The sequence below is a fragment of the Giraffa tippelskirchi genome, chromosome 9, assembly GCF_054371585.1.
Source record: "Giraffa tippelskirchi isolate mGirTip1 chromosome 9, T2T-mGirTip1v1.2.pri, whole genome shotgun sequence".
Lineage (NCBI taxonomy): Eukaryota > Metazoa > Chordata > Mammalia > Artiodactyla > Giraffidae > Giraffa > Giraffa tippelskirchi.
In genome coordinates, this window is record NC_137283.1 from 84,246,444 (window position 1) to 84,261,415 (window position 14,972).

General features: G+C 37.9%; 2 protein-coding genes across 4 annotated transcripts in view; one reads left to right on the forward strand and one right to left on the reverse strand.

Moving 5' to 3' along the window:
* The window catches only part of MYO6 (myosin VI), a 155,842-nt gene extending 142,174 nt beyond the window's left edge, over positions 1-13,668 (forward strand). For 2 of the 3 annotated variants that reach the window (XM_081530828.1, XM_081530827.1), the window contains 5 exons: positions 1,666-1,769; positions 3,017-3,148; positions 5,783-5,809; positions 8,369-8,587; positions 9,101-13,668. In XM_081530828.1, coding sequence (XP_081386954.1) covers positions 1,666-1,769; positions 3,017-3,148; positions 5,783-5,809; positions 8,369-8,587; positions 9,101-9,300 — 682 coding nt within the window. In that variant the 3' untranslated portion in view covers positions 9,301-13,668. The remainder of the gene's footprint in view (positions 1-1,665; positions 1,770-3,016; positions 3,149-5,782; positions 5,810-8,368; positions 8,588-9,100) is intronic. The other variant, XM_081530829.1, reaches the window with a different exon arrangement.
* IMPG1 (interphotoreceptor matrix proteoglycan 1) overlaps positions 9,100-14,972 on the reverse strand; it is a 160,039-nt gene continuing 154,166 nt past the window's right edge. Inside the window, exon 17 of the mRNA XM_081530830.1 lies at positions 9,100-12,347. Coding sequence (XP_081386956.1) covers positions 12,321-12,347 — 27 coding nt within the window. The 3' untranslated portion in view covers positions 9,100-12,320. The remainder of the gene's footprint in view (positions 12,348-14,972) is intronic.

A 14,972-nucleotide genomic window follows, 5' to 3' on the forward strand; every position in this document is an offset into this window, starting at 1 on the left:
GTGTCCGACTCTGTACGACCCCATAGATGGTAGCCCACCAGGCTCCCCTGTCCCTGGGATTCTCCAGGCAAGAACACTGGAGTGGGTTGCCATTTCCTTCTCCAATGCATGAAAGTGAAAAGTGAAAGTGAAGTTGCTCAGTTGTGTCTGACTCTTCGCGACCCCATGGACTGCAGCCTACCAGGCTCCTCCATCCATGGGATTTTTCCAGGCAAGAGTACTGGAGTGGGGTGCCATTGCCTTCTCCGATACATATATATATATACACACACACAAAAGTATATATATATATATATATATATATATATATATATATATATATACTTTTTTATATTCTTTTCCCTTACTACATGGATGGGCTATCCACTCCCGTGTTCCTGGGCTTCCCTGGTGGCTCAGCTGGTAAAGAATCTGCCTGCAATGTGGGAAACCTGGGTTCGATCCCTGGGTTGGGAAGATCCGCTGGAGAAGGGAACAGCTACCCACTCCAGTATTCTGGCCTGGAGAATTCCATAGACTGTATGGTCCCTGGGGTCTCAAAGAGTCAGACACAACTGAGTGACTTTCACTTCACATAATCACATAATACTGAGCTTAGTTCCTGGGCTATACAATAGGTTGTTGTTGTTAATAACAATTCTATACATAATAGTGTGTATATATTAATTCCAGCTTCTCAATTTATCCCTTCCCCACCGCCTTTTCCCGTTTGGCAACCATAAGTTTGTTTTCTGTGTCTCTGATCTTTTTCTGTCTTGAGAATAAGTTCATTTCTGTCTTTTTTTTTTTCTTTTAGAGTCCATATATAAGAGATATCCCTTGATATTTGTCTTTATCTGTCTGACTTATTTAGTGTGATAATCTCTAGGTCCATTCATGTTGCTGCAAATGGCATTATTTATTCATTTTTATGGCTGAGTAATATTCCATTGTATATATTAATTATACCTGTATCCTCTTTATCCATTTGTTTGTCGCTGGACATTTGGGTTGCTTCTGTGTCTGGCTGTTGTAAATAATGCTGCTGTGAACGTTGGGCTGCATGTGTCTTTTCCAGTTATGGTTTTCTCTGAATATATGCCCAGGAGAGGGATTGCAGGATCATATGGTAGTTCTATTTTTAGTTTCTTAAGGATCCTCCATAGTGTTCTTCATAGTGGCCGTACCAATTTACATTCCCACCAACAGCGTAGGAGGGTTCTCTTTTCTGCACATTTTCTCCAGCATTTACTATTCGTAGACTTTTTGATGATGGCCGTTCTGACTAGTGTAAGGTAATACCTCATTGTAGTTTTGATTTTGAGGAATATATATATATAAATGTATTAAGTCTTAATGATCATATATCCATGAGTTAAAATATTTAAACAGGATTTTAAATTTTTAAATTTAAAAATATTTAAACCAGAACTTCTGAGTCCATGGTACTAGAATAATAGAATCAGAAGTTCTGATTTAAAATCTAACACAAAAATGGTGCAGTGGAAAATTTTAATTTGCCTGGGCATTCCATAGTACACCATTCTTAATCTCATCTACTAAAGATAAAAAAATTATATTTTCCAGTAGTTGTTTCCAGTTTGCAAACTTAGGTTCATTTTCTTGCCTATTTAGTCAACATTTTGGTTTCTAGTTTCAATATGTAAAAATGTGTAATAATTACAGAGGCCCTGCTGTACAAGCCACCAAAGCAGCTGCTGGTACCAAGAAACATGATCTTAGTAAGTGGAAATATGCAGAACTTCGTGATACCATCAATACTTCTTGTGGTAAGTGTACAGAGAGGATGAAAAGTGGGACGGTTCCATAGCTGGAAAGTAAATACCTAGATTGGGGTGGGAATTTTTTTCATATAAATTAGTTGAAACCATTCTCTTTTTACTCACACCTTGCAATGAAGACCTAGTTTCTTCACAAAGCTAAAAGACAGACATTAAATTGATTTTGCAGGCTAGAGAGGAAGAGCATAGAGAAGTTATAGTTGGGGCTGTATCCGTGACTGACTCTCCTAACACGTGCTTCCTGGTGGTTCAGACAGTAAAGAATCCTTCTGCAATGCGGGAGACCTAGGTTCAATCCCTGAGTTGGAAAGATCCCTTGGAGGACGGCATGGCAGCCCACTCCAGTATTCTTGCCTGGAGAATCCCTGTGGACAGAGGAGCCTGGCGGATTACAGTCCATGGGGTCACAAAGAGTCGGACACGACTGAGCGACTAAGCACAGAACACAGGACTCCTGTCATTATTCGTAATAGCTAAATGCCTATGTATCAGACCCTTTTGGTCCATGAACTCAGTCGCTTCAGTTGTGGCCGACTCTTTGCGACTCCATGAACTATACCCCTTCAGGCTCCTCTGTCCATGAGATTATCCCAGCAAGAATTTTGGCCCATGAATGCAGAGAGAAAAATGGCAGTGAAGTTTTTCCTTTTTAGAGCTGTTTTTCTTCCAACAGAACAGAGGAAAATACTGTATCCAGGGGGATCCCACATAGTTGTGTTCACATGTCAATCATGGTATTTGAATTTGGGACACTGTAACTAGGACCTCAGATGTCATAATTGTACAAGATGCCTCACTATTGTTCTTTCCCTTGTCACTGAGTTTATCTGAATAATTACAAATGTAAAACGTGGTGCTTGTAAATCTAGCTTATATTTGAGCACAGTGATTTCTTTATTCTGTTATTATGGTCTATGACCTTGGACAAGTGACGTAACCTCTCTGATTCAAGTTCCTCATCTGTAAAAGACCTATTTGGTCCAGAGTTCTTGTGTGGAGTAATGATATGTTAGTAGTTATGCATAAGAAAATGCTCTGTAAGTATTAAAAAATAGTATTACCATAAGGTACTCATCTTTGTCAATAACTGGTTTACTTTTGATTTTGTACTGTTAATTTAAAAATGAAACCTTCATTTAAAAATATGTATGTTTATGCCAAAGAATAATTATGCTAGAGAACTAAATTAGAATGTTAATTGATTTTTTTTTAAAATCTTTCTATGTAATTGATAGATATTGAGCTCCTGGCAGCTTGCAGAGAAGAATTTCATAGGCGACTAAAAGTGTATCATGCTTGGAAATCCAAGAACAAGAAGAGAAATACTGAAACAGAACAGCGTGCTCCAAAGTCTGTTACTGATTATGGTAAAAACACATCTGTACTTCTGAATGTTCCAAAGTATATGTATATAATTACATGTAACTACGCATAAGGCGTTTGGGTAAAACTGTCCAAGTTCCCTCTTACTTTAGAACTGTCGGTCCACTGAACCTAACACAACCATGATGGCTTATCTTGCAAAGTGTTATTTCTGTTAGATACATCTTTAAAGTCATATTTGTTTGCAAGTATTGAATTTACTTGTTAATATAAATTCTAGGGGTAAGAATTGTCTCTACTGAGGAAGTTGTATGATAATGCTGTAAATACATATTCTTTTCCACATACACATATACAGACGTGTAAAGATTAAGTGTGGAAATATAAAGATTACTATGAAAAAAGAATATTTATTGCAAATAACACTTTATAATACTGTGAAAATATAAGAGTGAGAAATACTACTTTGGTTTAGAAGAATTTTCCCTCAACCAGAATTTGATTTTTTGACTGAGATCCTAAAACTGAATTTTGCTACTTTGCTGTTCAAAAGGCAAAGCTGTGTATGTGAAATTGGGAAATACAGCAGAAGAGTCATAACCTAGTAAAAGCACATACTAGCTTTAACATTAAGTAAGAATAACTGTGAGTTGTAATTTCAGTCTTAATAACAATAGTTAGAATTTCATTTATTCAGCTTGCTACAGGAGCAGTTTATTAGGTTAATTCTGGTTAATGTCAAGGTGACAGCATATCAATATCTTTTTTTTGAAAAGAGGTATATTCCCAATTCTTGATAGTATAGTTTAGCCATGCATGACCCAAGCTGACTTAGGAAATGAGCTCACAGTTGTGTTTTGTCTCCTTATTGCGTTCCTAGCAAATGAAACAGTGTTTGATGAAAGGCAATTAGCTGGTAAACTTTAAGTGTTTCTAAGCTGTTGCAAAGATTAGATTGAGGAAGGGAAGTGTTATTAGTAGTGCTAGTGACTGCTCATGGGTGTCATCAATCAGAATGCAAGACTCTTGAAAGAGCAGTAAGCTTGCCTTGCAACTAAGAGATGGCAGGTGGAAAGCCCTCTAAACATTGATCTTCTGTGACTACCACTGTCTTCTCTGGTTTAAAACTTTGTCTCTGGGAATTGAAGATGACACAGTGATTCCATTCTCTGTTCACTGTCTGTACCAAGTTCCTACGACTGTTGCTCTGTTTTGTAAAAATGACAAAGGAGTATTCTTTTTAGCGATAATCTTTAGCTGTAATGTTCTAATCATGACTTTCAACTGATTGACTTTCATTATGTTCTACTTTAAAATTTATACATCTGAATGATTGCACTTCTTTAAAGAAATGTTGTCATATTTGACATCCACATTTTTAATGAATATATAAGTATTTATTGTATTATTGTATCAAACCAAACTTTGGCACCTTACTCAGCCAACTTTGCCCCAAAAGGAGCAAATAAAATGTGGCTTACCTTACTGGTTCCCATACTGTTTCCATTCATAATGTACCACTGGGAAGAACAACAGAGTAGATTAAGAAAATTTCCCAAGGGTCCCATCCAGGTATGTGAACAAAACTAGGACTTGTGTATGAACACACTCCACATATATGTAGTCTTCAGAGAATTTTAATTGAACATGGTGCATTTTCAGAGTAAAATGTAACTTCTGCTCTGAAAAGTACATGTTTATTTTTCTCTTTATTTTTCTCTCATGTAAAATTCATTCTGACACAGGAATACAGTTAAAAGGAAAGGTGAAAAGCACCAAGATGCTTAACAGCTTATTTGAGAAAATTCTGTTCTCCAGGAGGTTTCCTAATGGTGTAGCTGCTTGACTTGTAAAAGGAATGGCTCTGCACTTTAATATTTAGAAGGATTAGAATTCCTTAATTTGACAAAGCAAAATGATGACAACTTAACGATTAACAAAAAATATAACCTTGGTGTTCCTGCCTTAAAGAGTAAGACATTGACAAATCACGATTAGTTCTTAAGAGTTAGGAATTGGGAGGCTCAGAGACCCCTTTCCTTTTGCTGTAGTAGGGGAGCACGCCCCTCATCACATTTACCCTGGAAAGAGGCTTTCAGAAATAATTTTTGGGGGCAGTAGCAAATTACCCAGTAAAGATTTATATTTACTTGCTTGAAACAGTGACTTTGGAGAGTAGTTTTATGTCATCGTTCCTAACTAAAAATGTTGTCAGCTTAAGATTTAAGACAGTATGAAGAAATTCAAACCTGCTGAGTATATGTAAGTGTGGTAATGCTTTTTCTCTATATAAAAAGCACTTTTAATGAATTTATGAGTTATTCTCTTTTTTCTCCCCCTACAAAAATTCTAGTAATGCTTTAATGGTACTCTCATGTTGATTATTAAGTTGCTGTTTTGGATTTTTGTTTAGATATTGCTGTGTTTAAAAATTAAATTTTGGTCCTCTTTGTATGTCTATCAAGCAGGATGTCCCCCAAATATAATCAAAATAGATTTTAAAAAGTTGGAAAGCAGCGTCTACTTATAGGTTATTATAGGAGTACTTGGCTGTGGATAGGGTATTTATCTGTTAGTCACCACCTCCATTGATGGGAAGTCGTTACGAACTAGAAGAATGCTTATTTAACATTTTTGGCATTTTTATCTTTTCTTCAACATAAAATATTTGTTCACAGATTTTGCACCATTTTTGAACAATTCACGTAAGTCAATGGGTGGTTACTCATGAGCTAACTGGAAGATGGGTTAAAAATACTTTATAAAGTACTAACTGCTTCTAAGCATTGTTTTGCTACAATTTTAAGGTGAATTGTAGTACATTAATTTTGGTTTATCTGTACTAAGATACTTAATTTGAGATAGTACTTTCATTTGGATCACTCCAAAATGTATTTGCAGAAAAAAATTTAATTAATCTGTTAGTTTATCAAAGTGCTCAGTCATGTTTGACTCTTTGCAACCCCAGGCTTCTATGTCCATGGAATTTTCCAAGCAAGAATACTGGAGCAGCTCGCCATTTGCTACTCCAGGGGGTCTTCCCAACCCAGGGATTGAACCTGCATCTCTGGTATCTCCTACGCTAGCAGGTGGATTCTTTACCAATGCACCACCTGGGAAGTCCCTATTTTATCAAATTACTTCCTTTTTAAAAAACCTAGCATTTTAAGCTGAGTATATACAATTCTTATTGTAGCAAAACTCTATCTTAATAAGCAGCTAGTCTTTTAGAATAAAGACTAACTTTAGGTGCTGGTTTCAAATGCTGTAATAGTATAAGCATTTCTGTATGAAGAGATTTGAGTTTCATGTGATAATGTACACAGCTTAATAGAATACCTCTTAATAGGAAGAGAAGATTATTCTGTTACTTCTATAGCTTCCTATGATACACGTTTTTTGATAATGTAAAAATCTTTGAGTCATCTCAGTGTACAGTAAATTTCTTCTAGAATCAGTTGAACAGTAATGATTTGAATATAATGCCATATTTATTTGCCAAATGGTTGCACATAATTATTTTTTACTGCTTCTAGTAATTTACAAACTTACAGATTTGAAACTTTTTCATACACTTTAGAAGAACAATTGAATGTGAAAGAAATAGTTGTTTAGAAGATTAGTTTCAAGCTTTCCACATCTGTATCTTTGTACCTTTCCAGATGAACGTTCATTCCTAGGCTTCCCAAATACAGGCTCCTTTCTCACATTAGTAGAAAAAACCATCCAAGACTTTCTGTTGGGTTTCTTAATTTTATCCAACAGGAGATTGTTATTTTGAAAGAAAAAAAATAGGTTATACTAATGGGTGGCCATTGGTATCTAGTATGTTTCGATCAGAAGGACCTTGAGTTCTAATTCACTGCTTAAGATGGAAGGAAGGGTTTTTTCCTTTTAATCCTTTTTATAAAATGTTTTAGTTTTGAGTTAGTGTATATCCTGAAGAGTAGGTAGTTTTTAAAACTCAGAGTGGAAACACTGAACTGTAAGTTGTTTTGAGGGAATAGGAATGAGAGGATAAGCTCATCTCTGGTAACATGCTGAAGGTGATACAGCTTTTTTAAGTCACTAACAAAGCTGGGACTCTCTTGTCATAGAAATATACAACTTTGCTAACTGCTTTTTGCTTTCTGTTCTTCGCACAGAAATAAATTCAGCTGCTCTATAGCTTTTGCTATTGGTGCAAGAGGTAGAACAAGAGTAATTTCCTCCTTTCAGTACTTGGAAAGTCTTACAAAAGCCATGTGACTGTCCTTGACTTAGACATATAAGTTTTCATTGACATACTTAGTTTCAGTGAGATTCTTAACTGAGCTGCAGTAAATGATTGGTCTACCTTTAAAGTTGTGAGTATAGAGTATATTAAACAGATTTACCATAATTACACTCCTGAAGATGTAAAGTCATTGCCCCAGAGAACTGTGTATTTTCAGGAAAAAAAAAAAACGAAAAAACCAACCTTAATGAAAATTGAGCAAGGGAAAAGAGGTTACTGTGAGCTCAATACTCAGTGTTAACAGAAAAGCAAGGATTTTTCTTTTCTATTGGCAAAGAGAACCAAATATTATACACGTTCCACTTACTGCAATGGATTTTATTCCAAGAGAAGTCTGATTTCAGAGTAAGTAAATCTGAGTGAAAGTTCTTGCTTACTGTTACAGTTTTGTTGTCATGAAGTTGTTTAAATCTTATTCATAAAATATCGGTGTTATCTTGGCCATTTTAAATCCCCAAGTAAGTTGGCAAAGGAGAAAACTTTTATGTCTTTCACTTCTTTGAGGAAATTGTGGTTAAATTGACAAATATCTAGAATCCCTTAGATTTATAAAATTGCTGTTTGTTTCATCATAAATAGTCCCATAAAAATTATTCTGCAGAGTTCATTTGAACTCCTTGGAGGAAAACTATAAATCTAGTAAACAGAACTAGTGTGCTTTCCTGCCCTGAGAGTTCACTGCATGAGTTCATTTTAGGTAGGGATGCAAGCATTTGTGGGAATCGCTGGGGGCTGGTTGTTGTTACTGCTGCTGATGGTGCAGGTGGTGTGGTGCTGGTGGTTGGGGTGTGTATGGGGGGAGGGAAAATTCTAAAACAAATCACGCTTTGAACTGTATTCATTTGTAGAGAATTCATATTTACATTTTGTTTTAAATTAACTATTAGGACCCCCTGTCTCGGCTTTTAAAAAAAAATTGGTGGTGCATTCTAGGATTAAAGACTGTTTTCCTTATCCCTTGGGTGACTGTCCTTGTTCCCTGTGACAGCTCAGCAGAACCCGGCAGCTCAGCTCCCTGCCAGGCAGCAGGAGATAGAGATGAACCGACAGCAGCGTTTCTTCCGCATCCCATTCATCCGCCCCGCAGACCAGTACAAAGACCCGCAGAATAAGAAGAAAGGCTGGTGGTATGCCCATTTTGATGGACCGTGGATCGCCCGGCAGATGGAGCTTCATCCTGACAAGCCGCCCATCCTCCTCGTGGCTGGTGTGTACGATTCCCATGAACAAAAATTTATAAAGCAGAAAATAGTATATACCCTCTGAATGAAATGGTGTAATGTAATAATACATTAAAGTTCAGGCTTGAGGAATGGAGTTTTGCAGTTAAATCACATCAGTTGAGGATAACTTATTTACAGCGTGGAATCAATCGCTTGGATTGTGTCCTCATAGAACACACAGAAACTTGTCTGTGTCCTTTCATATCTAGTTATATAGGTTGCCTTGTAGTGGTTTAAGGAAATGTAGCATTTCTCTTAACCCTGGTAACTTGTTGGATCAACTGCATCCTTAGTATATTTTGAAATGGTATACTTGGTGGAGGACACATTTGTTACTGGTGAATTTATGAAGCAAATTTCAACCTTCAAGGAAGGAAATAAAGTTTTAAAAGTTCTCAAATCTATGACAACTGGTAGACATTTCAGGAATAAAGTTTACAGTAAACGGATCTGAAAGGAGGTATGGTTAATCCTCTGATGTCTCTCTATCCGCGCAGGGAAGGATGACATGGAGATGTGTGAGCTGAATCTTGAAGAGACAGGCCTGACTCGAAAGCGTGGTGCTGAGATTCTGCCAAGACAGTTTGAAGAAATCTGGGAGCGCTGTGGAGGCATCCAGTATCTCCAGAGTGCAATCGAGAGCAGGCAGGCCAGACCCACGTATGCCACGGCCATGCTGCAGAATCTGTTAAAGTAGAAGGTGCGCTAACCTTGCAGCTGGGAGCGCTTGCCAGGGCACTAGGTAGGGAGTGTGCCCCAGAGATTAAACCCTTCCATGATCAAGTTAGGATTACTTACACAAAGTGAACAGGTTTTACTAATCATGGCTTTTTGTTAATTTAAGGTTAATTATGGTAGTGGCTTTGGGACCAAAAAATTGTTTTCCTGTATCCAGCTGTAACTGTTAGACCTCTCGTTATTGTGATACTTGTCACACTTGGACAGACTCTGATGTCTCTCTTTCTTTGCCAACAGACTACCTTAAATCCACTTTAATTATTTGCTAGGAAAAGAAATTTTTTAAAAAATGCAGAATTCTTGCTTTTGAAGGAGGCCACAGTACCATAAAACTGGAATAAAGAAAACTTAATTCTTGCTTTTTAAGGAGGCCACAATACCATAAAACTGGAATAAAGAAAACTTAACTTAAATTTTCTTAAAAAAATCAAGGCACTTAGAATGATCAAGGCGCTCGTGTTTTTTATCTGAAAGCTATATCCTTCCTTTACTCACTTTTTCAGAAATTCGTGGAAATTTCCATCACAGGTGGAAATTTTTATTTTTCCCCCTGTTTTGCAACGTCTTAGTTTGAGTAAAGCAATTTACCTGAAGTTCTAGAATTCTGGAGAAAGCCTTGATATGTCTGATACGATCTTTGATAGAGAAGGTACATAGTGTTCTGCACATATTTGTTTTGCTTTTCTATCACATTGTGTTGCTATAAGAATATGTTCTTACACTCCATGAACAAATAAAGGAAATTTGATCATTTAAATGCTTGAAAGTTTTGAGATAACTTTTGTTTCATTTAGAAAAAGAAATAAGTTTTAGGTGGCAGTTTGGCTTAACTGACTGAATTCAGATATTCTTTCAGTTTCATCTCAGTTGCAATTTTATATCAGAATCTTGTCCAAGTTGATTCATGTGATTTTAATCTAGTGTTCTGCTTCAAAACACTCCAGTTTAAAAAAAATTCCTATTGTCTTTTTTGGCCTTTGAGATTTTGGTAATTGTAGAGCTCTTTTATAAGCTTTGTAATTCAGAAACCCTCTACTTAGAAATTGCTAGTTTCATGTAACTGATAATTTAAAAAAAATGTTTTTGTTTGTGTGCTGTTTAGTTTTAATCAAATGTCAGCAGTTTCAAGCCTAATATTTCTAACTTTCATATTAGGAATTTGGAAGCAGAAATACATCAAGGAGTTATGTTGACATAAAGGAGTCTTGTTTGTATTTTAGAATAAAGTTAGAAAATAAAATTATTCTCTGTACCTTTTTTCCCTGATGTTCAAAGACTCTAAACCTTTGAAATGAATTTCCAGTAATTTTTTTTTTTCTCCTAGAGAGAGCCACCTCAGTTAGGAAAGTATTTCCCAGCTGACTAGATTAGAGCTTGTGAGCCAGACACTGTTTTCGGAATTGCTTCTCTCATAATATGTCTTAGTGTAGAGATATTTATTTATTATAACACTGTGCAAATGATGGTCTTCTGTTAAAGAAATTAAATGGTCCTGTCTGTCCTGTTGAGAACGTCGATGTGATCATCCTTTGAAAGCTATATTACTGCGTAGACTCACCCACCCCTGGGTCATGCAGTCCCTGTGATTTGGTGACGTGAGGTCTGGTTACTGAAAATAAATGTCCTCTTCTTCCTCTTCTTATCGTTTGCCTTTAACTGGTGTTTTTATTTGTACAGGATAGTGAATGATAAGCTTTTTTCTTAACTGGTAGCAAGTAGAGTCCTGTAAGAAAATTTACTAACCAAGTAGATTTTTAATGCCTTGTGCCTTTAGTACTGTTTCCAGAAACAGTTTTATGTGTGTCCGAGATACATGCAGGCACTCCATGGACAGCTAGTCACACAGGTTAAATTATGGAAACGAGAGAACTTACAGTTTTGGAGAATTTGTGGGAAATGTATCAGAGCCCACGTCGATCTCAAGCACAGAACTGAACCTAGTGCTCTCAAGTGCAGTTCACTTTTTTTACAGCTCAAATCCTGTCCGAATAAAGTTTCTTTGGAATTATGTCATAGATCATTATCTAGGCATTGGAAATCTTTAGTTACTCAAAGCGTTTATGAAATGGGCCTGTCCTTTATGCTCTTTGAATCACTGAAAGGTACAGAAAAAAGTCTAGCTAAGAAATAATAATTAAGAGTATTTTTTTGAAGAAATATATCACAGCAAAGCATTGTTACAGATCTTTATAGTGTTTTTACTTTAATAGCTGATAAAATTATAGTCAGTCTTAAGCCTGAAGTCATTTTATTGCTAATTGTGTTACACAGCTGTCCTAGAACACATCTATTTTAAGTAGTCTCCTGAGTTAGTTCTGACTCCAGGAGACCTGCCCTAGTTCAGATAGACTTCCAGTCACCTCCATATAACAGCTCCACACACGCAGAAGCCCCTTTGCTGGAGAAGCCGAGGACCTTCATCCTTTGAGGGGAATAGTGGAGGTGGTGTTCTGAAAAATGTGGATGTAGCTTCTTACAGTGTTCGCAGTCAACCCCAGAAATGCCAGGTGAAAACTGGATGAATCAAATGTAAATTGATATTTTAATCAGTCATTTTAATTGGGATGTAAAATTAGAAGTCTAAACCAGCGTATTATACACATTAAGAACCAATTCTTCTTAATGCTTGTCTTGCTCAGTACCAGTTCCTTCCTTAGTATATGCTTTGTAAAAGTAGACGTCCATAAAATATTAAAACTGAGAAAACAAAGTTTTCACATTCAGCTATAATGGAATTCCTAATTCATTAACACATTTAAGATACATATTGTGAGCTAGGGGTAGGCTTCAAGAGACAGTTTCTCTAATACTCACGTGTTAAGGGAGAAGTGAGTTTCCTTAGTTGTAAGGTTGAGCAGATGGCACCATCTCAAAGGATAACATGAGGAAGAAGTAAAAGGGTGCACTTAGGAGCACAGGCCCACACAAAAAACACTCTGTCGTAACTGACTTTCTGCTTCCTCTGTGACTTTTTATAGGTCATTCTTTCCAGTAACATAGTGAACCCTTTTGTAGACAGCAAAACAAAAGATCATATCAGATCACAAAAGAAAATAGCATCTTACGTGGAATACAAGTGGTATTTGTGAAAACTTAGAGAACAGAAACTCACAGGCGCAAAGAATAATGAGGATTTTGTAGTTTTATTAATTGGATTTTTAAAAAAGCTGTTTTCATTCACAGGTTATTGCAGTGGTTCTCAGGGGATCCAAATAGGTAGATCTTTGGTTTCTTCACCTGAACCACCTTGAGAGTACTGGATCAGTGGAATCAATATTATTGGATGAATCAGTCAGTGAATTATTACACTGTTAGTGGTAGAGGTGACTGCTTTTACGTAAGAGGTTAACAGGGATCCAGACAGCTCAAGTAATTGAGTTCTAGACCATGAAAGAGAGAGAAATGCCTTCACTCCACTCATGGAGCACAGAATCAAAGCAAGCAGCCTTCCTGGAGTAACCCCTGGGGGTTTACAGAGGGTTGCTCCCGTCACTCCCCATCTTCAGAAGGCGTGGCAGCTTTTGTCTATGTCGCATAACCAGCAGTAACAATTACTGAGTGTTTTTATTTCTCCTAGAAGATAAACTAACAAGGGAGGGGAGGGCAGAGGATACCTGAAAATTACAATAAGGACAAGCAGGGGCGGAGATCGGGGGCAGGTGTAACGATAAGGAAAGAGAAGAGTGGGTGGGAGAGAAAGAACGGATCCTGAAAAGCTGCATGCCAGGCGGAAAGCACTGAGGCGGTTTAGGGGGCCAGGTGCTCCTAGATCTTCCCCAAGGTTTAGAATGAACTGTATGCAATGTAAGAGCAGAACCCATGGACCTATTGAGCCTGGACTGAGATAAGCCTGGTGTATATGTTCTTAGCATATAGAAATGGCATGCTGGGAAAGGCCAGTAGACATTCTGTGCATAAGCCTTGTGGAGGGATGAAATAGAGATCTTTTGAGAGGTCAAGCCTACCTGTTCCTGGACCAGATCTGGAGGACAGTGAAGTTCAAGTCAAATCAATGTAGTCTTCCTTCCCCATGACTAGCCTATGTATGAAGTCAGCTTGGTTGTCATAGTCTTCAGCAGGAGATAATCAGGAAGAAGTTCACAACAAAAAGAAAATCTTTAATCCTAAGTTTTACCTGTAACCAGACTCTCACCTTCAGATCCAAGTAGGTGTATTACTTGGCTGTTTTCCTTTCACTTTTGAAAATTCAATGAATTACATCTGTTACTGAATTTTTCCTCATTTCCTAAAGATGTGTATCTGACACTGTCCTAAAATACTGATGTACTGGAAATACAAATAATAAATACTTTCTATGTAGAACTTCCTCTTGCTTCTTGTGCTTTTAATACAGTTGCAAGGTGTTGCAAAGTTGTAAATGTTGCATGTGTTGCCCTGTTGCCTCGTATCCAGTGGAATAAATTGGAGAAGCTGGGATCCTGGGTGATCGGAAGGCCCTTGAGCTCTGACCCCAAACTTCTACGGGTTCTCCCTCCAGGGAAAAAGCAGGATCATATGTGAGCCACTTTGCCTAGATTAGAGAGAAACGAAATCTTGGCTGCTTTTCCCCAGAGCCTCATCCGTCTGTGAGGTGACACAGGATGTAAAAACTGGGGACCCAAGGAAGGGCCCTTCTCCCTGAGAGACAGCTGGTCTCTGTAGGCTGCCTCGGGTGAAGCCTCCCATGATCCAGACGGGTCTTCTGACGGCAGGGAGACGGGCTGGTTTGCCTCAGTAGTTCTCTGGGGGTTGGAAAAGACCAATCCATAAAGTGGGTGATCCAAAGGATGGGGGACACTTGCTTCCACAGGAGCCCTTCCCCACAGAAGATGGAGTGCTTGCCCTCTTCTCTTTCCTTACCCAAGGCGACATTCTCTGTAGTAGTTGGAGCACAGTTCAGTTCAGTCGCTCAGTCGTGTCTGACTCTTTGTGACCCTATGAACAGCAGCACGCCAGGCCTCCCTGTCCATCACCAACTCCCGGAGTTTACCCAAACCCATGTCCATTGAGTCGGTGATGCCATCCAACCATCTCATCCTCTCATCCCCTTCTCCTCCTGCCCTCAATCTTTCCCAGCATCAGGGTCTTTTCCAATGAGTCAGCTCTTCGCATCAGGTGGCCAAGGTTGGAACACAACTGACATGTAGATGCAGAGGGCATGTTATGGGGAGGTAATGGCGTTAGATTTTCATTTTCTGTCATGATGGAATTGTTCTTGTATGCTTCTGGTTGCCCTGTCATGCTTCTGACAAGCGTGTTTTCCTCTGGGGAGTTCCAAGGCCATGGAAATGAGCAGGTACACGTCTTGCCACCATTCTTGGCTTTGTAGCGCTTCATCAGGACACACACAGTCTCTGTCCCGTATCATCACTCCTCACTTTGGGGAGGATTGGGATGAGAATAGGGGTGAAAGTTATGCCTTTGGGAGACAAATACCAGTGATTTTTTTTCAAGGGTTTGCATGCTTAAAATCATCAACCATAATCGATAAAGCAAATCCAGGAGATACCTAGTAAACACACATTATACATCTATGGAGATACAGTGAATATCATATTTTATTGAAATTAAAGTTTTGCAGCAAATATAGTTGATAGTTGAACATTTGAAAGAGATATGGAGAATATCCCA